Here is a 26,517-nt window from a genome sequence, read left to right on the forward strand (position 1 = left end):
TTCTTGTCCTTTTTATAAAAATTATGTTTGTGAGGTTTGGGTATATATGTATTTTGTTTTTAGGAATATTAAGATATATGACCTTTCAATATTTGTAAAACACTTTGTAAGTTCAGAACTATGAACCACTTATTACCATTAGAAAAAGGTAGAAATTTACATATTGAAAGAAATCAAAGAATATGCCATTAATGTCCAAAACAATATTTTGAAGATGAATTTCATTACTTGTTTCAATGTAACTTTTTTAATTATATATGTAAAAAGTTCATTGATGCAAGATTCTGAACTCATACTAACATCTATAAATAAGAATCTTTAATGAATAGCTCTGACCACTCAACTTTATTTAAATTTTGCATAATTCTGCAAAATTATTTTTTCAAAATTCAAATTACTTATTCTCCTGTATGGCATGATTTTTCTCATTCTGTTTTGTTACCTCTGTATGGTTGTATTAACATATAAATAATCTAGATAGCATTTACATGTATGTAAGACAAATTATGTCCAAAGAGTAAGGTTAAGTCAAATACCTATATATGTTAGTCAAAATGTTCTCATTAATTATATAATTTTATGTTTATATGTTTTGTTAACCACTTTTGAATAACTGTTCATATAAAATACATGTATATTAACCTTTCAAACCTTATGTATATGCCTTAGTTTTGAATAAAATCTGAAGTCTATTGTTTTCCTGTCTTCCCACTGCTTCAGTTATGTATTTGCATGCAGTCTTTTTGTCTAAGTTAGAAAAATTGTAACCCCTTTATCCATTGTTGTCAGTGAATGTTCATGAACAAATGGTTATATATTCAATTTGTACATTAAAAAGAACTCCATTTTATTCACAGACATTAAGAATTTACAAGATTGGATGATAAAGTGGACAAAACATTAAAATTGACAAGCAAATTCTACAAATATCTTAATTTTATTTATTCATACAATCTGACTTATTGCTTTGGTCTGATGATATTTTAAAACAATATACAAAATCATTTCTACAGCCAACTATAACAGTGTTATTATAAACAACTGGGGATGAAAAAATTTCACCATCTAAATGTTGTTTACACAGCAAAACTCCTGTAGGAACATCTACTACATATAAAGTACCAGATGTAGAGGCAAAAACTACTACATGCATCTCACAGTCACTCATGATCTTACAAGGGTTATCATTTTTAGATACCTGATGGTTGTCATCTTTGTTTGAAAATTCACTTTTTGTTAAGACTTTTTTTTCAGAAGTTGCTTCATTTCCAGCCTGATTTTGTTCAAATTCTTGCTCTGGAATACCAGTATACCAACTTTCTAATGCATTTTGTTTAACTTGTCCTTCAGAGATATGGGGTTTTGAAAATTTATTGAAATCATCAGTATGGAAATAATCACCAAAATTATTACTGTTACAATTAATCATACACTGGAATGGTGATGAATACACCGCTGAATCTACCTGCAACTTCCAAACAAGTTTACCATCATTTGTTACACAATATAAATATTTGTCATGAGAACCAAATGTAATATATCCTGATGTAGCACCAGTATGTTTGATCTGATCAATATCTATACTATCATCCTTTGTAGACCCTGAGACAGCACAATTATCTTCGGCACAATTTACATTCCTAGTCGATAATGTTCGACTTTTATAAGAAGGAGATGAAAATATATGGCCATTTGTCAAATATTTCCATAACTGAAAAAGATGGAAAAAAAAATAAACATAATAATTTGTAATCAAAATATTTCATATAAAAGTGAATCAGTAATCTTATCAGTATATATGTATTTAGAACCATCTTCCACTTAGAAACAATAAAATCAGTTGGTAAGTACCGGTAGTTCAAATTTGAGTGGTGGCATGGCCAGGTGGTTAACATGTCAGATTGGTAATCTAAGGATTGCTGACAGCGTGGGCTCAAAACTTGTCCAGGGCAAGCTGTTGTTTCTGTGAGCAAGAAAGTTTACTGTTATTGCTTAGTACTGGTTGGTTCCAGAAACAGATTTGAGAGTGTTTTAATAAGCTTATAGCATCCAACACAAACTATAATAAATTAGCATAAACTAAAAACTTTTTGGAAACAGAAACAAAAGCCAACGGATAAAAAAGAAGGCCATGATACATTGTAGGTATAAAAATCTGCCTTTATCTAATAATTAAGAGATATAAACCTTGTACAGGTTTATACATGTAAAGAAGAATGCTGAAGATACATCCATTTGGTCAAGAGGAAAATAATATCATAAATATTTAAAACTTTGAACATGCCAATGAATTTAGAGCAAATGTTTTAAGTATCCGTCTTTATAATATTGAAATAATGAAAATAAATATCATTTTGCAATACTGCTGATCTTTTTTCAGAAATCCCAAAGAGCATAATTATAATATTATAAATTTTGTCCTTTTTTTATTTTTAAGCTTCTCGGGAGAGATCTTTATGTTTTTAAATCTACAAACTATAAGCTTTCAGAAAATGTAAGTTTATGTAAGTTTAATTCTGTGCAAATTTTGTCTGGGTATAATGAAGCACAGACACGACTGATATCACAAATCTATTTTGTTTGTATATGTCACAAATCTAATTTATGTATAACAATTTTTGAAATGAGCTGATAAAACAACTTACCAATGTTCCATTAAAGTTGAAATGATACATGTACATGTCAGTACAACCAACACACACTCCTTGTGATGTGAGGGTAGGTGATGAGAACACTGGTTTTGTTACAATATACTCCCATATTGTTTCTCCACTTGCCTGGAATATTTATAAATAAACAATTGCACACTAAAAATGTTCAACATTAGATTTTACCTTAAAAGATAAACAAGACCACTGGCCACTGGTATTAATGCTCATCTGTTTAAATATCTCTTTTGACAAAAATTCTAAATAAACTAGAACTCCGCGAGTCGGATGTGTCACCTTGTGAACAATGTAGTTAAGGAGAAATGGCCATGACAAAAATGAAATATGAAAAATAACAAGTTTCAAGTTTCAAATTTATTAGCATCATCAGCAAATCAATTGCCTTTGGCCATTTACAAAGAAAACACATGAAGTATGGCAAAGACATACAATACAGAATAGTATAATAACATTACAAATTCATACAAACAAAAACTTTCATGAAACAGTTAAAGTTTCAAGGGTATTTTTACGCAATTCAAAAGCTTCTTTAATAAATTTCGATAGTAAAATCAGTTTCTTTTTGCTGTTACAAGACATAATACTATTAAATTTATTAAAGGAAGGCCATGATATGTTACCAAGGTATTTCTGTCGAATTTGAGAGTATTTTGTACAACATAGGAGAAAATGATATTCGGTTTCTGTTACATTTTGATTACACATTTTACATAGACGATTTTCTCTATCTAATCTACTATATCTGCCTAGTTCTACCTCTAAATTGTGTGAACAAAGTCTTAAACATGTAAATTGTTTTCTATGCATATCATTGGTAATCTTATCTAAATAAGTTTCATAGCTAAATGTTGTTTTAAATTGTCTGTAAAAATCTAATATTATTTAACGATGTATTCCATTCTTGTATAAACTGATCACGTAATGTTCTTTTTAACAGAGGAAAATAATTCATACTTGTATCGAAGTTAAGTCTTATATGCGAATATCCAAGGTGATCTAAAATGGAATGAATGCGACTTGCCCAACAAGAAATATTTACATTGTTGCATTGGTCAATATAAGCATTAAAAATAGGCATGTTTACAGAATTTTTAATTTTCAACCAGTATTTGAGTGCTCTCTCTTTTGCAACAATAGACAATGGAAATATCCCTAATTCCCCATAAATTGCCATATTTGGTGTCTGTTTACGTACTCCTAACAAATATTTTAAAAATCTTATATGTAGTTTATCTACTTCTTTGAAATTGTAAACACCCCAAATTTCCAATCCATAAAGCAAAATAGGTACAACCATAGAATTAAAAAGTTGTAATTTGGTTTTGATATCTAATTTAACTCTATCATAAATAAACATCAGATTATGGTATGCCTTAAGGGCCTGGTCTGACAACGATTTAACTGCATTTAGAAGATTTCCAGTGTATGAAAATTTAACACCTAGATATGTGAAATTATCAACAATTTCAATATTTTCATTATTTATAAAAAAGACGTTATTATGATCAGTTCTTCTCTTTTCAAAAACACACACTTTTGTCTTATTTACATTGACTTTCAAACCCCACTTTAACGAGTAATCATATATTTTGTCTAACTGTGCCTGTAAACTATTAGGATCAGTTGTGAACAGTACAATGTCGTCTGCCAAAAGTATCATATACATAGATAATAGCTCTAGATCTTTATTAGTCATTGCATTTATATCAATATTTGCAGAAATATCATTTATGAAAAGTATGAATAGCAAAGGAGACAATGGTTCTCCCTGTTTTCAAACCCAACGTTACATCGAAAAATCTGACATAGACATACTAGAAGATATTTTCACACAACATTTTACATTACTATATATATTTCTAATCATGTTAATCATTTTACAGCTAACGCCAGATTGAAGTAGTTTTATCCATAGCTCATCTCTCACAACAGTGTCAAATGCCCTTTGGTAGTCGATAAAAGCGCACCAAAGTTTTTCCTTTTTCGATAAAACTTTTTGAATAATAGTATGTAGCAAAAAAAATGGCGTCAGCTGTAGAACGATTATCACGAAAGCCAAATTGTTCATCACAGAAAATATTTTCTTCTTCACACCATTTATTTATTCTGTTCCTAAGCGTTAAAGATAAAATTTTGGCTATAACATTCACTAAGGTAATCCCTCTATAGTTAGAAGGGTCATGAACATCGCCTTTCTTATAAATAGGTACAATTATACCTTTACACCCTCAGGGTAAATTCCTGATTCGAATATTTTATTAAATATTATACAAAGATATGGTGATATAAAATCTTCCGCGTCAATAAAAAAGTCAGCTACATTGTTTTCGTAATCACAACTTTTATGGCGGTTTAATGTAGAAATAGTTTTTATAATTTCATTAACAGTCAAAGGTGAATCTAAAACATCAATTATAACGGTTTCATCACGTGAGAATCTCTCAGAATCAGAATTCAGTTGTATATTTGGTGAATTAGAAAAAGTTGAAAAATAATTTTTAAAGTCGCTCAAACTAACATTGTTATGCGTTTTATCACGTTTTTTAAATTTTTTTATGTACTTTCAGAATTTGCGCGGGGACTTCTTACTAACATCTGCTAATTTAGTTTTTTCCTGATTATAAAAATTATTCTTTGCATGACGTTTCGCTTTTGCGAAATCATTTCTAAATTTTAAAAATGATAATTTGTTCTCTTCTGAGTTATGGTTCTTGAATACACGTTTAGCACGAAAAAATGAGGCTTTTGCATCTCGACATTTTTCATTGAACCATGGAGATTTTTTCTCTTTAGTGATAGGGACAGACGAAAATGTTTTACCACAACTTTGAAATGATAAATCATGCACAAGTTTAGAAAAAGCATCAACACCCTGGTTCACATCAATATCACTAGACTCAAGTTTTCTTATAATGTCGTCAAATAAATCAGTTTTACTTAAAAGTAAATTAAAAAATTTATCCTTTTCTGTTATATCCCAAACAATTTTATCATACGAATAATTACATTTACTGTCAATCTGTGTAGCATTACATTTTAAAGAAAAAATGATAGGACAATGGTCCGAATATTCAGTTAAATCCATTACACACATGTTAGATATATATTTAAAATTATCACATTTAGTAATCAAATAGTCTACAGTACTTTGTATAGGCTTATTTCTTTTAACCGAATGAAAAGTACAGTGGCCTGGCGAAATACGCCCATTTGTAATACACATATTGTTTTGTTTACAAAGTGTCAGTAATTTCACACCAAATGGATTAACATGTTTATCATGATTTTCACGCACAAGTAGATTTTCGCTTTGATCTTCATTCTCCGGCATACAAACATAACGGTCTAACTGTAAGTCTGATATAAAATCTGGTTCTTCACCGGTGCGTGAATTTAGGTCACCAAGTAAGTATATATCGCCCAGGTCACTATATTTTCGGAGCTCTGTATTTAAATGTTCAAAGAAATCAAAATCAAACAATGGAGAATTAACATGTCTGTAGACAGCAGAATCTTCAGGTGGAATGTAGCAAACACAAAAGTATTGGTCATTTTCACACTTTGAGTATTCTTTTTTTAATTTAAACCAAAGAATACCGTTTACATTTAATGACACTAACTCGACGGACATTCAAAACAGTTGTATCCTTTAATATCAACATTTGACAGATTAGAGTTCCAGCATTCGGTTAACAAAAGAAAATCAAAATCAGATACAAAATTAACAAAATCGCAGTCACTTAATTTGGATTTTATACCCTGTACATTCCAGAGTAGAAATGATAACTGTTTCTCGTTGTTTCCCTAATAAGTATCATAACCGGCACGTGACACCGTATCTACCGTAAACATTTTACCGTCAATACAAAGTTTATCATATGATAGCCAAGCATTCTTATTGGCTCGTTTGGCAGCAATGAGGGTAGGAATCAACTTCCTCCGTTTCTCCTGCACCGCTTTCGGGAATTGGTCACCGACTCGGAACGAGGGATGATCTTGATCTTTGGTCACATCACGCACACGCTCTTTAACTGTTAACTTGTCCTGGTAGAAATTGAACTTAACTACTATTGGTCGTGTTTTACTGTTTACATAATTCCCAATACGATGGGCCCTGTCTATTTTTATTTTTTCTCTGGCGTCAGTAATATTGAGTGTATTTTGAAGAAAGCTATAAATTTTGTTCATACAATTTTCGGATTTTCTCTCATCAAACGATTTACATTCATCAAGACCAAAGAATAATAGGTTGTCCCTCATAGATCGGGATTGAAGATCTTGTACCTCTTCTAATAGATTGTGATTTTGTTTTTTCAGGGTATCATAGTCATTCGAAAGCTGTTTTATACGATCTCTCTCCCCCTTTAGGACTGAGTCAATAGATTTCTGTTTCTCAAGCAGTTCATCACACGTTTGGGAATCCATAGCACGACTGGCTTCTACATCTAATATTCGACCGTTATTTTCTAAAACTGATGATTCAAGCGAGGAGACTCTATTTTCCATCAGGGTCATATTCTGTGACATTGATGATAATTGCTGTTCAATATTATCAAGTTTTTGCAGACGATTTTCTAATGAATTCAGTTTATCAAGTACAGTTTGTTGAAACTCGCTAGTTTGTGGTGTTTGAGAAATGAACGGCTGGTTCACTGGCTGCGATAATGCCTGAGATAATGGCGATGTCGGAATCATGTGATTTTGATACGACGAAGGAGTAAAATATTGAAGAGGCATAATCTGGGGCATTACACCTTGGGGAGACGCCGCCATATTCATTGATTGAGACATTTTTGTACAGTTTGTTTGACGTTTAGCAGGAGTTTCACTCACCAATACTGGGGACGTTTGTGATTTAGTCCTTTTTTTAGATCCTTTGTTCCGTAGACCCATTCGAAATTTTATGTTTTATATCCAAATCTGAACAATTTCACATTTTGTGTAGTCCATATTCAATCAATAACAAAGGGCAATAACTAAAAAAATAATAAGTGCAGAGCAGCAGTTTCTGTGCACTGCACTTCTTATCAATAAGATCTATCATTCTATGATGTTTCAAGTCCATAGCTTTCATACTTGAGGAGAAATGACCAGGACAAAAATAAGGTAAGAAAATCAACAAAGGGCAATAACTCAAGAAATAAGAAATGCAGAGTATCAGTTCTTATGCACTGCACTTTTTCTTCATGAGATCTATCATCCTATGAAGTTTCAAGTCCATAACTTTTATACTTTCGGAGAAATGGCCTGGACAAAAATTAAGTATGAAAATTAAAAAAGGGCCATAACTAAAAAATTAAGAAATGCAGAGTACCCGTTCTTGTGCACTGCACTTCTTCCTAATGAGATCTATCATCCTATGAAGTTTCAAGTCCATAGCTTTTATACTTAAGGAGAAATGGCCAGGACAAAATTAAAGTATGAAAATAAACAAAGGGCAATAACTCAAAAAATAAGAAATGCAGAGTACCTGTTCTTGTGCACTGCACTTCTTCTTAATGAGACCTATCATCCTATGAAGTTTCAAGTCCATGGCTTTTATACATTAGGAGAAATGGCCCGGACAAAAATAAAGTATGAAAATTAACAAAGGGCAATAACTCAAAAATAAGGAAGTGCAGAGTACCGGTTCTTGTGCACTGCACTTCTTCCTAATGAGATCTATCATCCTATGAAGTTTCAAGTCCATAGCTTTTTTAGTTGAAGAGAAATGGCCCGGACAAAATTAAAGTATGAAAATTAACAAAGGGCAATAACTCAAAAAATAAGAACTGCAGAGTACCAGTCCTTGTGCACTGCACTTCGGGTTATTGAAAGGAGAATGCATACCAAGTTTGAAGTCAATCAGACTTAAAGTGACTGAGTTATGCTCCGGACAAGCTTTAGGGGACGCCGACAACCACGCCGACAACGACACAGACGCCGCCAACGCCGCCGACAAAAGTAACCCCTATATGTCACCTTTTCAAGGCGACACAAAAATGGGTCTATTGTCTGACAACTGCACCTTGTCAAGATAAACAAGTATTCCAAGTTTCATGTTTGAACAATGGCCTACATTAAAGTTTTTACAACTATGATGATGCTGCAGCTATCATAATATCCCGATTTTTACTTCAAAACAGAAAATGGTAGAATCCTTGGTACAATGAACATTTTCTTTTTAAGGGATCTTCTTAAATATCACACTTCATTGTCATAGCTGAAATTATACTATTTATTAAGTTACAAGAATAAATAAATATGCATGTTGAAATAGACTGATAGAAATGAATATGATCATAATTTCATTCCTTAGAGGTGAAGATTGATGGACACGAAAGTTGGTGGTTTTTAAATTACACAAGTATTAAAAAATCCAATGGGTACTTATTTAAAGGAACTCCACTGAGCTTCAAAACCTAAAAACATAAAAAAAATGGATTTCCTACATAAATCAGCTTGGGCACATACAACATAAAAGATAATTAAGAAAATATGCTCAGATTAATTTAGAAATTGTATCTGAGTTCTATTTTTAGCTTAATTTGAGTGAAAAGCATTTGCAACGCCTTTCAATTTTGGGTATTTTTGCACAATTAGAAAAATTATTCTGAAAAAATGCAGTGACGGAACGATATGAAATTTTACACACAAGATATTGTTCTAGACCTGCATCAAATGAAACATTAATCTCGAACAATTATTTCCAGTCTCGTTATGTCAAATAACCTCGTGGAGTCTCTTTAATGAATACTGTAACAATATCACTTACTGGATCTAGGGTGAATATTTTTCCACCAAGTGTAGATATATAAAGATGATGTGGATCATTGCTGATACAGGGGGAGGAAAATATACTGCCTGATTTCAAGTCTCTCTCCCATACCACTTTTTGTCCCTGAAATTAAATTTCATCAAAATTTATGTGACTAAATACTTTTGTGACCATTAGTACAAGGGATTATCCAAAAATTCGTGGACTTTCTTTGTTGCTTAAAATATATTTGAGATATTAATTTGAAATTCTTACACTGCTTAGAAGAATTAATAACAAATAAACACAGAAAAATTCATGTGCGAAACTTCTTATATTGCAACAATATTTAATTTTACATAAACACATGTCCGCGACAGTGGCGCTCTCCAGAAAGTTATTGACATCGACGTCATAATAATAACGTACAACGTTACACAGTCAATGACGGTTACCGCTTCTCAAAGTAATGTCCGTCACTAATTTCTTTATGCCACTTTAACACTAATGATCATGAAATTTTCTTTTCTCTGTTCGTCTGCTGATTTTTATCAAATTTTTTGTAGGTGTCATTTCCAAAATACAACAAAAATTTATGATTGTTTATTATAGTGCGATTTTCTAATTCTTTCTTTGTGTATAGAATAAATAACAGGCATTAGAGAGAATAGTGTACTATCGTCTGAATTGCCAATGGTGAATTATTATTACCAGAGCACCATTTAATATACATAAATTTTATTCCAAATACGAATGCATATGTTTACATGTCAAAGCATTCTATCAAACTGGTATCAAAACAAGAGGGCCATGATGGCCCTGAGGTCGCTCACCTGTATATAGCCCCCCCCCTCCCCCCATGCCAATGTTTACCCAAGGGCTTTTATTTGTTTATTTGAACAAACTTGGTAGACACCCATAAGAAGATGTTTCATGCTAAACATCTAAGTTCTAGCTCATTGGGTTTTTTAAAAGAAGATTTTTTAAGTTTTTACTTTACACATATAGTTAAAAACAATGACATCCCTGATGCAGGGCCAGTTTTGACCCCCAGGCTTTAATTTGTAGATATTTACTTATAGATGCTTCATGCTTAATATCTAAACTAAAGCTATTTGGGTTTTTTCAAGAAAATTTTTAAGTTTTTGCTATACACATATAAGGAAAATCAATGACCCCCGGGGCGGGGCCAGTTTTGACCCCAGGGCTTTTATTTGAACATACTTGGTAGACACCCATTAGAACATGTTTCATGCTAAATATCTTAGCTCTAGCTCTTTGGGTTCTTTAAAAGAAGATTTTTTAAGTTTTTACTATATGCATTATAGGGAAAATCAATGACCCCCTGGGGCGGGGCCAATTTTGACCCCAGGGCTTTTATTTGAACAAACTTGGTAGCCATTCACAAGAAGATGTTTCATGCCAAATATCTAAGCTCTAGCTCTTACGGTTCTTTAAAAGAAGATTTTTTAAGTTTTTACTATATGCATATAGGGAAAATCAATGACCCCCTGGGGCGGGGCCAATTTTGACCCCAGGGCTATTATTTGAACAAACTTGGTAGCCATTCACAAGAAGATGTTTCATGCCAAATATCTAAGCTCTAGCTCTTACTGGTCTTTAAAAGAAGATTTTTTAAGTTTTTACTATATGCATATAGGGAAAATCAATGACCCCCTGGGGCGGGGCCAATTTTGACCCCAGGGCTTTTATTTGAACAAACTTGGTAGCCATTCACAAGAAGATGTTTCATGCCAAATATCTAAGCTCTAGCTCTTACGGTTCTTTAAAAGAAGATTTTTAAGTTTTTACTATATGCATATAGGGAAAATCAATGACCCCCTGGGGTGGGGCCAATTTTGACCCCAGGGCTTTTATTTGAACAAACTTGGTAGACACTCACTAGAAGATGTTTCATGCCAAATATCTTAGCTCTAGCTCTTTGGGTTCTTTAAAAGTAGATTTTTCAAGTTTTTACTATATGCATATAGGGAAAATCAATGACCCCCTGGGGTGGGGCCAATTTTGACCCCAGGGCTTTTATTTGAACAAATTTGGTAGACATTCACTAGAAGATGTTTCATGCCAAATATCTAAGCTCTAGCTCTTACAGTTCTTTAAAAGAAGATTTTTAAGTTTTTACTATATGCATATAGGGAAAATCAATGACCCCCCTGGGCGGGGCCAATTTTGACCCCAGGGCTTTTATTTGAACAAACTTGGTAGACACTCTTTAGAAGATGTTTAATGCCAAATATCTAAGCTCTAGCTCTTATGGTTTTTTAAAAGAAGATATTTAAAGATTTTTCTTTCGGTTGCCATGGCAACCAGAGTTCTGCATGGAATTAAATTCTTTGAACAATTTTTAAAGGTGACCACCAAAGGAACATTCCTGTGAAGTTTGGATGAAATTGGCTCAGTGGTTTATGAGGAGATGTCATTTAAAGCAAAAGTTTACGGACGGACGACGGACGACGGACGGACGGACGGACGGACGACGGACGGACGCCGGATGAAAAGCGATCACAAAAGCTCACCCTGTCACTTTGTGACAGGTGAGCTAAAAACAAGTACATGTATATACTGAGGTAAACCCATGTGACTATAGAAAATAAGAGAGCATATCAAGATATTATACAACAGATAGTAAGTAACTATCTGGTTTATTCAAACAATACGAGAACCAGTGTCAGCTACTGTACTGTGTATTTTTTCTTTCAAGTGTAATCCTCATGTTAATGGTTGAATGACAATTTTGAAAGTGATGCAGGTGCCTGGCTTTTTTTTTCTGATGGATTTAATGTCACTAAAACACAGAAGAGGTCATATGCTGACTTTACAGCTTGACTTAGTGAGGAACACCTCAAGTGCCCCTTTGTGCATTATTTCAGGCACCAACAGACATCATAGTAGAACCTGATAAGAATTCAACAGTCATCTAGCAGAATAACTTATTCACATATCATATCTTAACAATGGGATTCAAACAACAATGATCTGTTCATTTTGGAAGATAAAATACAAAAATACCCTGACATCTAAGCAGTACACAGTCTGACTATGAGAACCAATGTAGACCAGTCCAGTTTGGGTATCAACAACAGGTGAACACTTCACTTGTGAACCAGTCTCGAACTGCCACCAAATTTCACCGTTGTTGATATGCAAAATATATACACTTCCATCATAACAACCTGCAAAAATAGGAATAGCAAACAGTGCAGACCATGATCACAGACAGTGCAGACCATGATCACAGACAGTGCAGACCATGATCACAGACAGTGCAGACCATGAAAAGCAAGTGATTTTAAAGTGAATTGGTCTATAATAGAGGGTCTGTAGTAGTGTAGCACAATGAATAATTAAGTATATAGTATCAGCCATAACAACAAACCACAAAAAAAGATTATATATGGGTATAAGTTGCTGGCAAGTGTGTGATACATGATCCAATATTACATGTACTTATATAGCAGATAATAAAATGTAAATGTAAAATAACAAAATATTATTATTATTTATCATATAAATGTTCATTCTAAACCACTAAGAACTTTATCAACTTTTTTTTTTCCAAGCAACTTTTATCAGAACATACGTATATCCAAACACATTTTGTAATACATTTCTATTGTTTTTATCAATATTTGAAAAAATTAGAGAAAATGTGCCCATTGTAGACCTATCCACTTCAAGTCAACAATCTAAAGCACTAGTCAATGGAGGTAGTCATATTAAGTTATTAACACCAAACTCACTTTAACCTCTAAAGAGAGCACTTTCTTCAAGCAGCACGCCTCCAGTTCATGTTAATTTTCATGAAAAATTTTGAAATGTATTTAAAGGAAAATATTGTGAGATGAACAAATAAATCAACTTACATATTGCAATCGGCACTTACAATCCAAGAAAATTACCAAAAAGTGGTCAACATATGCAAATTTCTGTCCTTACTGCGTTAGTAAGGCAGTAGAAATATGGTGATAAAATACTGCAAAAACAGTTTTAAACCGCATACAACATGTAAAATATCACTTGGATCTTGAATGTTTTTACTTTTCTTAAAATTTTAGTACATTTTTCTCAATATTGATTTTCTTGAAATATTTTGGCCCATCTGGAGGCGTGCTACTTTCATAGCTGAGCAAGATTCAAGAGTGACCTTCACATTTTGGTCCTCGTTTTTATTTTTATCAATTTTTCTTTCAAAAACATTCATCAAACTTCTTTTTGTTGAAATAAAGTTCACCTAATATACAATGTGGTCTCATGTTAGATATTGCATTTAAATCAAACAGGTTACATTTATTTGATCGAAAAATTTTATAATTAATAATATAGATATTTAATTAAATGAGTAAACAATACTTATATAATACAAATCTGACCTGGCCAGAAAATGATTCAAATATCAATGACATGTATATCTTACCTACGATGACAAAGTTTGCACACGTACTTAGACAAGCTGATGATTCTAGTCTGTCAGGTAGAGTTGTCTCCCATAGTTTTTTCCCTGTACTGCCATATAAAGCCGAAAACCTGTGAGAGTGAGATCCTATCATCACTATAAACTCTCCCCTGTAAAATGATGTCTTTATTAAATACACAGGGTATTGAATGAGTGTAATGACTTGTTGAATAAAACAATAATATACTCACCAGAGGCTTGTACAATATAAAATTAGTATTAAATCTAAACAAATATAATATTCTATTTATCACATATCTAAAATAATAATGGTAAAAAAAGAGTCATTTTTCGTTGAACACCTAGTATGTAACGCTAACATTAGTGCGTGTTAATGCTATGGTAAAGAAAATGAAGTCACATCAAAACGTTATTACATTAGTGTAATATCATCTTTACAAAACGTGTTGATTACACTTCAGTGCCGCTGTTTATGTGATAAACAAGTATTAAATCTAAGCATTTTAATTGCACATACTTTTACTAAGATATTAAAGTGTTTAGTTATTGTAGGCAAAAGTTTTAAAATGACATCAACTTCACTGAAAAAAACAAAAAAAACAACACTTTTTTTAACAGCATGGTTAGTTGGTCATCTGTTTGATAAACTCTCTTCACACTGTCCTGTTTTCTGTTTAAAAATAATTTATTATCAACTATGGACATAAATAACCTATAACAAATTTAAAACAAGTCCCCATACAAAAAAATATGAGCCACTCCAAAAATTTACAGAAATACACAAGCCCAAGATACAGAGAAGTATTGCTTTTTCTAAAGTGATTATCATTAGAGCTAGAATGTTATATACTAGAGTTTAAACTAACCTGGATTTTACAAGCAGCAATGGGGATGCATCCACACACTTTCCTGTGTCATATTTCCACACTTCTACTAATGTTAAAATATATCTTTCAGCAACGATTGTTGTACATTTCTCTTTACCCTCATCTACATTAGAAGCCTTGGTTATCATTGTTTTATGTTTAACACCATCTGCTTTATATCCATACACATAATCACACTGACTGCATCTTCTTAATGTAAACTGAATATCATTTAAATCCAAACTTAATTTGTTTGATAACCCATGCTCTCCTGAAAGCTTTCTTTTCTTGCTCACCTTTTTCACTTTGTCAAAAAACTTCTCATCATAATCAAGTTTACTGTCTGCAGTTTTTGAACATACAGTTAATTCCTTATCAATCTTCACTTCTTTATCAGCATACTTCTTATTGCCAATACCATCACCTGAATCATCTGTTCTTCTTGCTTGCACTTTTTTAGCAATATTTTCATTTTCTGTTAAACAAACATTTTCATCAGAAAAACCTTGTTTATCCGAACTTCCACCACCTGACTTTATATCAATACCATGGCCTTCTTTCAGGTTCAAGTTATCTGTCACTAGTCTTTGATCATTTTCAGAACTTTTTACATTCGCACCCTTTTGTAATTCTTGTTGAACACACATGGCAACATATTTTCTAACATCACTGTATGTTTTATGTAGCATTATATCAACAAGTTGTGGCAACAGTATGTTATACATATTTTCTATAACATTAGCAAGTTGAACTGCTTTTAAAGAATCACCACCAGCTAGTATAAAATTTTCTGTTTCTGGTATACATGTACTTGATGTAGATCTATCTGTAAGCTCCTGTAAAGTAACATGATATCAAACGTTTCAAAAAAATAAATAAAAAAATAAATAAATGTATTATATATATCACAGTTTGAGAACATTAAACATGAATAATTAAATACAAAAATATTTAGTATGAAAATATCTATAAATTTTGCAAAGTATCATAAAATCTTGCAAGTCACATGACGTAATTTACATACCCTATTGTTCATAGTTTATGCAAAACTTACCTTCCACATTGACTCAAGATATTCTGTAATATCAATTCTTTCCCCATCAACGTCTCTATCAAAATAAATCTTCTCTAGAGCTTTTTTATCAATTTTACCTGTAAAAGGATAAAACTGTTTGTACAAAGAATGTATATAATAGATTATTAAGTTTAAATAAGTTTATTACTCTTTATACACCATATGAAGTATTTTATTGAACCTGTCAATTGTGAACCTCCCAATTTCCCTTCCCTGGAAGTGCAAGGAATAGCAGGAAAAATGGACCAAATTTTAATTTCCATCTGCCCTTTTACTGCAGGGCCAATGCTGTGGTTTTGTTCTGAAATAGGTGTAGATATATTCAACTTAAACATCATAAGTAGTTTATCTAAAAGTCTGATAAAAGTCTACCATGTTCTAAGGTGATTGGGAAACAGGGGCTGGTGTAACAGTTGACTGGTTCATAATTCACACTTTAAAAACTATGTAAACATTGTAATTCATTCAAAAAATTACACTTAAAATTTTTATGTTTTTATATCAATGATAATATGAGACACTTCTATGCTTTATTTCAGTCAAATATTTTGTTTATGTTTAAATTGATCCTTGAGAGGCTTTTAAAGCCCTAATAACATAGAAATGATGATTTCGCACCCCTTTTTTAAGTTAATACATAAAATATGAGAATTTGCACCAGTATACAACTAGATCTACAGCAACTTCATTTTAAAAGAAAAAAAATCTTGATAGAATGCTTGATAGTAAAAGAGCCTTGATAATATAAAATTTTCTAAGTTAACAAAAGGGCCAAATTTCTCTTTTAATCCATGTTACAGTTAAAGGCCTTGGAGACAGTCCTATTATGCTCACAAAGAAGTGTATAAATTTCAACATGTTCAAAGCCAGATGTCAATGGAATATGAAAATATCTGAGGTGGTATGCAACTTTAATTCTAAGTCAAACAAGAGCTGTCGGTAGGACAGCAACGCTCGACTATTCTTACTGCTTGATAGTAAAAAAAATGCTTGATACAATTACCTCCTCCTGTTTACAGGTTGGGGTAATGATAGTGAACAAGTGTGCAAAGTTTCAAAGCCATATGTCAATGGACTTTGAAAATATTTGAACTATTACAAAAACTTTAACGTAAATTCTAAGTCGAAAAAGGGGCATAATTCTGTCAAAATGCTTGATACAGTTACCTCCTCCTGTTTACAGGTTGGGGTCATGATGGTGAACAAGTGTTCAAAGTTTCAAAGCCATATGTCAATGGACTTTGAAAATATTTGAACTATTACAAAAACTTTAACGTAAATTCTAAGTCGAAAAAGGGGCATAATTCTGTCAAAATGCTTGATACAGTTACCTCCTCCTGTCTACAGGTTGGGGTCATGATGGTGAACAAGTGTGCCAAGTTTCAAAGCCATATGTCAATGGACTTTGAAAATATTTGAACTATTACAAAAACTTTAACGTAAATTCTAAGTCGAAAAAGGGGCATAATTCTGTCAAAATGCTTGATACAGTTACCTCCTCCTGTCTACAGGTTGGTGTCATGATGGTGAACAAGTGTGCCAAGTTTCAAAGCCATATGTCAATGGACTTTGAAAATATTTGAACTATTACAAAAACTTTAACATAAGTGGTTACGCCGACGCGGACACCAACGCCGACGCCGACGCTCGGGTGACTATAATAGCTCTACTTATTCTTATCGAATAGTCGAGCTAAAAAGGGACATTATTCTGTCAAAATGCTTGATAGAGTTACCTCCTCTTGTCTACAGGTTGGGGTCATGATGGTGAACAAGTGTGCAAAGTTTCAAAGCCATATGTCAATGGACTTTGAAAATATTTGAACTATTACAAAAACTTTAACGTAAATTCTAAGTCGAAAAAGGGGCATAATTCTGTCAAAATGCTTGATAGAGTTACCTCCTCCTGTCTACAGGTTGGGGTCATGATGGTGAACAAGTGTGCAAAGTTTCAAAGCCATATGTCTATGGACTTTGAAAATATTTGAACTATTACAAAAACTTTAACATAAGTGGTTACGCCGACGCCGACGCTCGGATGACTGCAATAGCTCTACTTATTCTTATCGAATAGTCGAGCTAAAAAGGGGCATAATTCTGTCAAAATGCTTGATAGAAGTACCACCTCCTGTCTACAGGTTGGGGACATGATGGTGAACATGTGTGCAAAGTTTGCAAGCCATATGTTAATGGACTTTGAAAATATTTAAACTATTACAAAAACTTTAACATAAGTGGTTACGCTGACGCTGGGGCTCGGGTGACTAGGATAGCTCTTCTTATTCTTACCGAATAGTCAAGCTAAAAGCACAACAAACATACCATGTTGAGTGACAGGTAGATTGGCAATAGTTATAACTACGTCTGACCACCAATGAGAAGGGAGATTGTCCTTCATGTATATATTGATCATCTCAGAGTTCACAGCCAGATGTGAAGGTACAATAAACACAATCAACTGATTATCTATAAGTAATACTTCCACATCATGAACATATTCATGTTTTTTTAAAACCTGAAATAATTGAAAAAGGAAATATATTTGTTCTTTCATTTTAAGCCATTCCAATATTATAAAGGTTATACATGTACATGTATTGAATCTTTTGCCAGTTTTACAAGTGGAGAAAACCCCAAGATACATCCCCAAGCATTATTTTAGGCATAATTAGCAACTGAGAAGACCCACTGATTTTTCTTAAGTTAGCTGAATAGTTTCCATATAATTGTCTGGTCCAACTTTACTGTGATACCTTTAAAATGTGCTATCTGATACAGAACAGAACAGAACAGAAACTTTATTTCTTGGTTTAAGCATAAAAAGCTCATCACCATATTAAATATACAAATAGAACATATAATACATAAATGACACATGACATGAATATATATAATTACAAAATAATGGTTTATGTGATGTGAGAATGTTTAATTTGAGATACCAAATTACTTAAAAAGCATATGAATACATGTATATAATACACAAGAATTTGCCTATCTTTACCAAACATTATACAAAAAAGCAAACTGCGACAAATGAAGGGGGATAACTTAGGTAACTTTACATAACCAGTATTTTAACATTTACTTCCCCTTAATAATTCATGATCAATATTAATAGAATGAAAAATGAATACATTTACTGATTTTGTACGTTTTTTTATATATATAAAGAAAAGGAAAACCCACACAAAACAGACCAATACCCAAAACAACTAACGCTTGACTTAATTATAAGGATTAGTTTTGTCAAAACATTTTATCATGGTATTTATATTTGGTTATGTGTTGAAAAACAGATATAGTTAATTTGAGAAGATACAAATATTAATAAATAAATAAAAAATATATGTATATATGTACAATTTCATATTCACATATAACTTTACAAATCTACATGATGGATATACGATGCGCATTTAACAGTTACAATGTTACTCATTACATTTCTTTTTTTTTTAAACAACAGAAAAAAAAACGAGAAAGAGAGTAAAGCTTACATATCAGTATATTATAACAAACTATCCCTCAATTTAAAAGCTTTATCACAGAATATAGCTAAATTTTTCAGTTCTTTCTTGCGACCAGTTTGCATTAATGAAATGAATTTAAACATACTTGTGTTGCAATAATAGTATCTTGGAATGTATTGCTTTCTTAACTCAGAATATATCGGACATTTAAGGATAAAGTGAAATTCATCTTCTATATCATTCATATAACATAAAGTGCACTTTCGTTCATTCCTTGGTACATTATTATGTCTTCCTAACTCGATATTAAGTTTGTGTGAGGAGAGTCTTATTTTTGCTAAAACATTTCTATATTTTACATTTTCAATACATTTTATATATAACGATTGTTCAAATGTGATCTTATATTCCCTATATACATCTAACAATGATGAAGATTGAATACCATCATTCCAACAACTTATATAAATATCCCGTAATCTATTCCTAAAAATATGTGTATATACATGTGATAATAATATATACATATATGTGTAGTTAAATCATATCCTATAATATATACACATATGTGCAGTTTGAACAGATTCTATACCAATAGCTTCATAGTTAATATTAGTTTTTATGTTTTAATATTGCAAGCTCTTCAACAAAAATTGTGCAAATTTGTTAGTAAGGAAAGTCTAGTCCACATATAATAATAGTTCTGTAAGATAAATATTTAAGTAAATGTTGCATTTATAATCATATAAATCACAATAATTATACTAGTATTCATATTCTATAAATCAATACATTACCATTTTAATTTCTTCAAGATTCATCCTTCTACCATTTCGTTTCATCTGTTGATCTTTTCTACTGATATAATATATGTTGTTATTGTGTATTCTCACCATATCCCCAGTATCTCTCACTACCACATGATCAAAGTTCAGCTCCTCATTAACACCAGTCATACATTGTCTTCTACTCCCACCTGTCAATATCACTTAGAATTAGATGATATTTGAGTTATTCTTTTATTAAGTGTTGAAGACATAATTATGATAAGATTTGTTAGTTGAGGTACCCTTTTGACCCAAAATTACCATTTGTGTTTTTACATTGCAATACTTAGAATACAATAACTTCAAGCAATAATTTTGGTAGCAGTATTCTACAAATTCAACTTTGCTTTTAAAGCATGATGTAACAAATTGTTTCAGGACAGTTCAAACTATAACCAATTTATATTAAAATTCTTTTAAAACCAAATCAATTGTTCACACCACAAAAAAATGTGTTTACTAAATGTTTTGTTTGAAAGAGATTTTATCAAGAAATTGGATCATCCGGAGTTAACGGCAGTTATTATTTTTTTGTTCATACATGGATTTTAACACATATTTGGTCATACATGTATTTAGGGAATCTATCCACCTACATGTAACTAAGTTTCCTGGATAACAAATCAATAATTACTAATTTCATAGCAAGTAACCATCTATAACTCCCACATGATCACTAAATTAGCGGCGAGATACAAAATTTAATGACCATTAGACTACATGTCGGGGAAAACTTTTTTTTAAACAGACAAACAGATGTACAAATATTACAAACATAGAGCTTGACAACTTTCTCTTAACTAATCTAGACACACTTGAAATTGACCATGATTTTTATCTTAATTTTCAAGCACAGGGTAATCTGATTCTGTTATGTATTTTATACCAATCCAAAGTGTTCCAGTTCCTTCAGTAACAATGTTTCCAACATCATCATGTACCTCAAGCACTGTATCCTGAAGAGGGTCACCAAGGGGAATTTCTTCTGAAAGTCTGTGCAAAAACATACAAAACTGTAATAATTATAACTCAAGTTGACTATTTTAATAATCATTAGAATACTTAATTAATTATAACAGGTTGTAAGCTATTTTTTTTTTCAATTTAAAAAATAAACTATGTACATTTGCTGACCAGTTTTTGTCATCATGTCATGTGACTGCTATGGAATAAGCTTCTACATATGTTTGGGGTGAATTTTATAATTTCTAGACATAATCTAGATATTAAGTGAAAATTATTGATTTTCTAAATTGTGTATCTACATTTGTATTATTATTCAACAGAAAAATATCAATGATACATTGATATTATTTGTATTGATGACAGCCCTAATTTTCACAGGATATACATTTATGATTTCTTACCTAAAATCTATGTCAGTGACTTTATAGCATGTCGCCCAGCAAGACACTTCTGTTGTACCATAAAGATTATAGAAACATGTCTGGTTGCCTGTTGACCTCATTGACTGCAGCCAAGTGCATGATGGGAACCTCTCTCCACCAAGGGCAATAACTCTTACATTGGATTTATCTCCCAATATTGTGTCAGATAATTTGCTAGCATCAAATCTTGAAAATAATGTTGGTGTTACCTGTATAAAGTAGAGCTGTTAGAGGGCTGGAAAAGTTAATCTATTTGCACAAATTATGAGAAATTTTTTACATGTATATGTATTTCACACAATAAAACATTCTCAATCAAGATATTTAATTGCTATTTTCAGTGGATTTGGTAATGCTATCTCTACCCCTTGCTTTAATGGCCACTTACAAATATCATTATTTCAATTAAAGGCCCATTATGCCTCAGAAATACTTTTAATTTTATTTCTCAATAGCTTTTTTAATCCTGGCGTACTTTTATAGTATGTAAAAAGTTACTCATTGGCAATTTACCTGAATCTGTAGAACCATCTTTATCATCTGTTGCTTTTTGGCAATAAGTACAGCTATATTGACATTCGGAACTGCCTCGGCTATTATCTATAATAACCTCGGACTCAATACGGATTGAAAGTAGTTCTACCACATGGGTTTCAGATGTAAACAGAAACAGAGATAATGTAAAACGAATGTATATGTTTGACATCTAATGTCTGTTCTGGTACTCTAATGCTTGAAAATATGTCTGACAACAATTTGTAACTTAAATATGCCCACTGATGTTAAATTTTAAACAAATCTGACTAAATATCAACAGGTTGGTTTTTTGTACTTTCGGTTTCTACAACCATAATAATAAATATATAAATAATGTATTTTTTGCTTTTGTACCTATAAATTCACTTATTTTAGATGGACTTTTACTACATATATTGGAAATAAATTTGTCAACAACTTCCAGCATTAAATTACTATTTGTTTACATGTTTAGTTTCTTAGCGTAGGTTAGACCGAAATACCGCATCCGTTCTGTGTATTCATACTATTGTGTTCGAGGTCCTTAACCGAAGACTGACGGAAAGGGCCGAGTAGTTGCGATTGCTATATTAAATTAGTTTTATGTGTGGGAGTCAAATACTACTTTGTTTACATTTGGCTACATCTATGACAAATTATTTCACTACTGTAGTTTACATTTGGCTACATCTATGACAAATTATTTCACTACTGTAGTTTACATTTGGCTACATCTATGACAAATTATTTCACTACTGTAGTTTACATTTGGCTACATCTATGACAAATTATTTCACTACTGTAGTTTACATTTGGCTACATCTATGACAAATTATTTCACTACTGTAGTTTTTTTTCCAAGTAACAATTATCTAACATTTCTCAAAAACCATTATTTGAACATTTAAAATTCATGTTTGCCCTTTCTAAAGAAGTCAAAAATTATTAATTTCTGAGGCAGAATGTGCCTTTAATATTGTTTGTTATCATGATACTCAACAATTAGTTGGCTGATCACAGACATTTAATTAATGTAACTTTAAAACCTTCAAGAAAGTTTTGAGTCATAGAGCACAAGTACAGAAGTCATTACCTGAATCACTGTGACTTTATTCCTAACATGTATAATGTCTAGTAAACGGTCAGGTATCATCTTCACTGTTGGAGGTACCATCAACACACAAGCTCCAACACTCAATGCTATAAATATCTCTATAATACTAGGGTCAAAGGTCAAGACTGTTGCTCCTAACACAAGGTCATCTAAGGTCACTGAGAACAGTTTACTGAAATTTTAAATATATCAAAAGAATGACACAGATTGAGTCATATTAAAACTATAAACCATAAAGATCATAAACATTGTGTAAGACTCCAGCTTTATTGAAGTAAAATACTGTACATGTATATATGACTACATGAAATATTTTATGATGGCATTATAACACTAACTGCTAGCTAGATTAATAATATAAATATATATATATATATATATGCCATATTTGGCGCTGTATTGTGACGTCACATTAAACAACTCTTTAAACGTCTGTACAGCATTAATAACTGAATTAAAGATCACAGATATTGGTGTTCGGATTTATTTTCTCAGTTAGACAGTTTTCAAAGCAATATTCAAGAAAAATTTGTTTTGTATTTATCAGATTTTTCAAACAAAATGGCGAAAGCAGTACCTTAAATTAAATATGAGTTTTGACTCCGCCCACTTTTATATTTACATTTCATATTTATTTTTAAAAAAAAAGAAATATATTGACTGATATAGCACCATATTTCATTAGTAAAATTAAATAAAATAATAAGAATAATAATAACAATAATAAACTCTTTATTTAACAAAGGTAGCTAGCTTATTAAGACAATACATCAATGAATTCAATGCCCCCCTAACAATATTTTTAGAATGTCGGGAACAAGTGAGCAAATGAACTTGTACCTTAGATGAAGAATATTAGGCACTATGCATTCGTTTGGTACCATAACAACTTTCGGCTTGCCAGTGGTTCCGGATGTAGTAATACAATATGCAAGTCTTGATTTACAATATTTCCGTGCGATACACGTAAACTGTATCACAAAATAATCTTCTAACCCTTGAACTGATACTGGAGTATAAACAACCTCCTCTTCTTTGATCTGATTCTTTATGACCTATTAAATTCAAAACCAATTATATTAAACCAAACTGATGAAGGTCATATAAATGACCGAAACTAGAAGACTCAAATAAAATATTGTAAACTTGTCATAGTGTTGACATGAACTATTAATCTTTATTTTGAATTGACCTTAGTTTATCAAAGCTATTACATGTATCTATCAAATGTAAATGTTTTACCTACTTTATACATTATTTCAATTCTAAGCAAGTTCTTTTAATTTTTATCGATCTGTTCATTCACTGGACAGGTGTTATACAAAGGAACATAATTATGACACATGTATGCCCTGATATGTGTCTTTCAGCCACTTTCAGCCTAACTGCTTCATTTAGCTTTGATCACAGCTGGGATATGTTTAAAAATATGTGAAATAGTTTCATAATTACAAAACCATGTACAATGTAATTTATACTTCTATATAAAACAGTCTTACATTTACTTGATTACATCTGTATATGTATTTTTATTTTTCTTCAGAAATTTAGAATTAGACATCTTAACGTAACAATTATACACCAGTCATTTGTATCTCCATTCCAGCACCTAAAGCCTGCAGCATGACTCGGACTATGACTTTTTGGTGCCAAAACAGAACTGGATTGAACCCGAAAGCTAAGCCCCAGGCTTCTTTTCCTTACTTTCCACACACTGTTCAGGGATGGGAGCTAATTGTGTTACAATTTGGATTTCTGCATTATTATAGCAGGACTCATGATTAATCTTGGTGATGTCTTTAATGTTAAATGACATACAAAAAAAAAAAAAATATGAATGGATGCATGCTTTATGCGCGGGTTCCTTTATGCGGGCTGTTCAGTAAAGGAGGCCCTTATTTCCCTATGACTTACTGTTAGAACATTTTTTTACCTGAATAAAACTTTTATGTACTAACAGAATCTGTGTCCCTATATCTTTTAGCACCTGTCTTGCATACATAAAACCTTTCGCATCAAAGTTGTAGAATGCTGCCTTACATCCAAGGACTCTGGAGAAAAGTAATATAACTTAAGTTAGTTTATTTCTTGCCATTTTCAAAAAGTCTTGACTGGAAAAATGACATTATATGAAGGCTGTCCCAATAACACATGGACAATTACGTTTAAGTACAAAATACTCAATAGACTTCTTAAAGACTTTTACTGATATTCCATACATTGCTGAGTGTACATGCAAATTACAAAATGTAGCAGCAGGATATCATTTACAGTATAAATAATTTGTATCAGTCATCTGTTTTAAATGACATCATTTTTACATTTGTATGCCTTTCTAGAAGGGAATTGCTTATTCAGATTAACACTATTCTGCCATATTGCATGTATTGAGTTTAAAATTTATAATAAAATAAGTAAAATAATTGAATACTCTGTTTTCATTCATTTTTTTTAAAACTATAATTAATATGTTACTGTATATGAAAAAGAAGGCCACATACGAATTCAACACTGGCATCCTATCCAGCTTTTTGATAACTGTTTAACAGAAACTTCTTTGTGCCTCTTTGCCAGCTTAAATAACCTCATGCAACCTGTCAGATCTGGCAGCCAATGTTTCAATCTTACAATCATTATTATATTTACCCAAGTAAAATTGCTGGTAACCTATGGTCCGTGTAAAGACATAAACCAATAACTTCACTTTCTCTTCCATGTAGCAACTTTATCACCTATATTATGCAAAGTAGAATTGAAATTACCTTGACAAAATATCCCAACATGCTGCATTATTAGTAAAAAAAGAATATTATAGAAGTTCAAATTTTAAAAAGAAAAATGCAAAGGACAAACTCAAAATTAATGCAAAAGATATGGGCAAAAATAAAGATTCTTAGATATTGATAATACATATATTATGATGCTACCAATATGGATAAATTATAAATGATATTTTTACTTTAAAATATTCCTATAATATATTAAAATTTCCATTTATTTGAAATATTACTTCTACTTTTATCATCATCATCACTATTTTATTATAATTAAACGTTTTATTAGCTTACTGACGATTGATTTACACTTAGCCTACGTAATTATAGTGAACATTTCTTACCAGAGATGATATGTTTCTTAGCTGTGTGTAAGAGATTGCTGAAAGTTGCTCCCCATTATCAAATTGAACAGCGAGCCTGTCTGGGTGTTTGATGATCATTTTGTTCACTAAATTATACAAGGAGGAATTCATTTTAACCATGAAAGAACAGATAAATCAGAAAAACAATAACTTAGTCGATAACTAGCATAAGTGTTACGAAACTGTCAAATTACAAGCACTCGCCTGCACACAACCGATTTGACCAAAATTACAGATTACGAATTAATTTGAGTACGAATTAACAGCAGACCGGTACCAA

General features: G+C 31.7%; 1 protein-coding gene across 1 annotated transcript; it reads right to left on the minus strand.

The window, feature by feature from the left end:
• Positions 1 to 810: 810 nt before the first annotated feature.
• On the minus strand, positions 811 to 26,517 carry LOC132730149 (beta-alanine-activating enzyme-like). The gene is made up of 16 exons (XM_060716005.1): positions 26,217 to 26,517; positions 25,745 to 25,830; positions 25,032 to 25,149; positions 23,939 to 24,153; positions 23,078 to 23,270; positions 21,448 to 21,677; positions 20,967 to 21,073; positions 20,051 to 20,229; positions 18,103 to 18,295; positions 15,761 to 15,858; positions 14,707 to 15,542; positions 13,841 to 13,989; positions 12,436 to 12,599; positions 9,424 to 9,549; positions 2,646 to 2,777; positions 811 to 1,711 (listed from the first exon to the last, which is right to left on the minus strand). Exons 1-16 carry the CDS (start codon positions 26,355 to 26,357, stop codon positions 938 to 940), a joined length of 3,741 nt encoding a protein of 1,246 aa, XP_060571988.1. The 5' UTR covers positions 26,358 to 26,517; the 3' UTR covers positions 811 to 937.

The sequence above is a fragment of the Ruditapes philippinarum genome, unplaced genomic scaffold (genome assembly GCF_026571515.1).
Source record: "Ruditapes philippinarum isolate M1 unplaced genomic scaffold, ASM2657151v2 ctg3917_1_1_1_1, whole genome shotgun sequence".
Lineage (NCBI taxonomy): Eukaryota > Metazoa > Mollusca > Bivalvia > Venerida > Veneridae > Ruditapes > Ruditapes philippinarum.

What these genes read in the sequence shown, in the direction of transcription:
- LOC132730149 (XM_060716005.1), bottom strand. Translation starts at nt 26,357, where the DNA reads ATGGTTAAAATGAATTCCTCCTTGTATAATTTAGTGAACAAAATGATC. An exon ending in TAAGAAACATATCATCTCTG is followed by an intron (nt 25,831 to 26,216) that starts GTAAGAAATGTT and finishes TGCATAATATAG; the next exon opens with GTGATAAAGTTGCTACATGG. An exon ending in TCTACCTGTCACTCAACATG is followed by an intron (nt 15,859 to 18,102) that starts GTATGTTTGTTG and finishes ATCCTTTTACAG; the next exon opens with GTAAAATTGATAAAAAAGCT.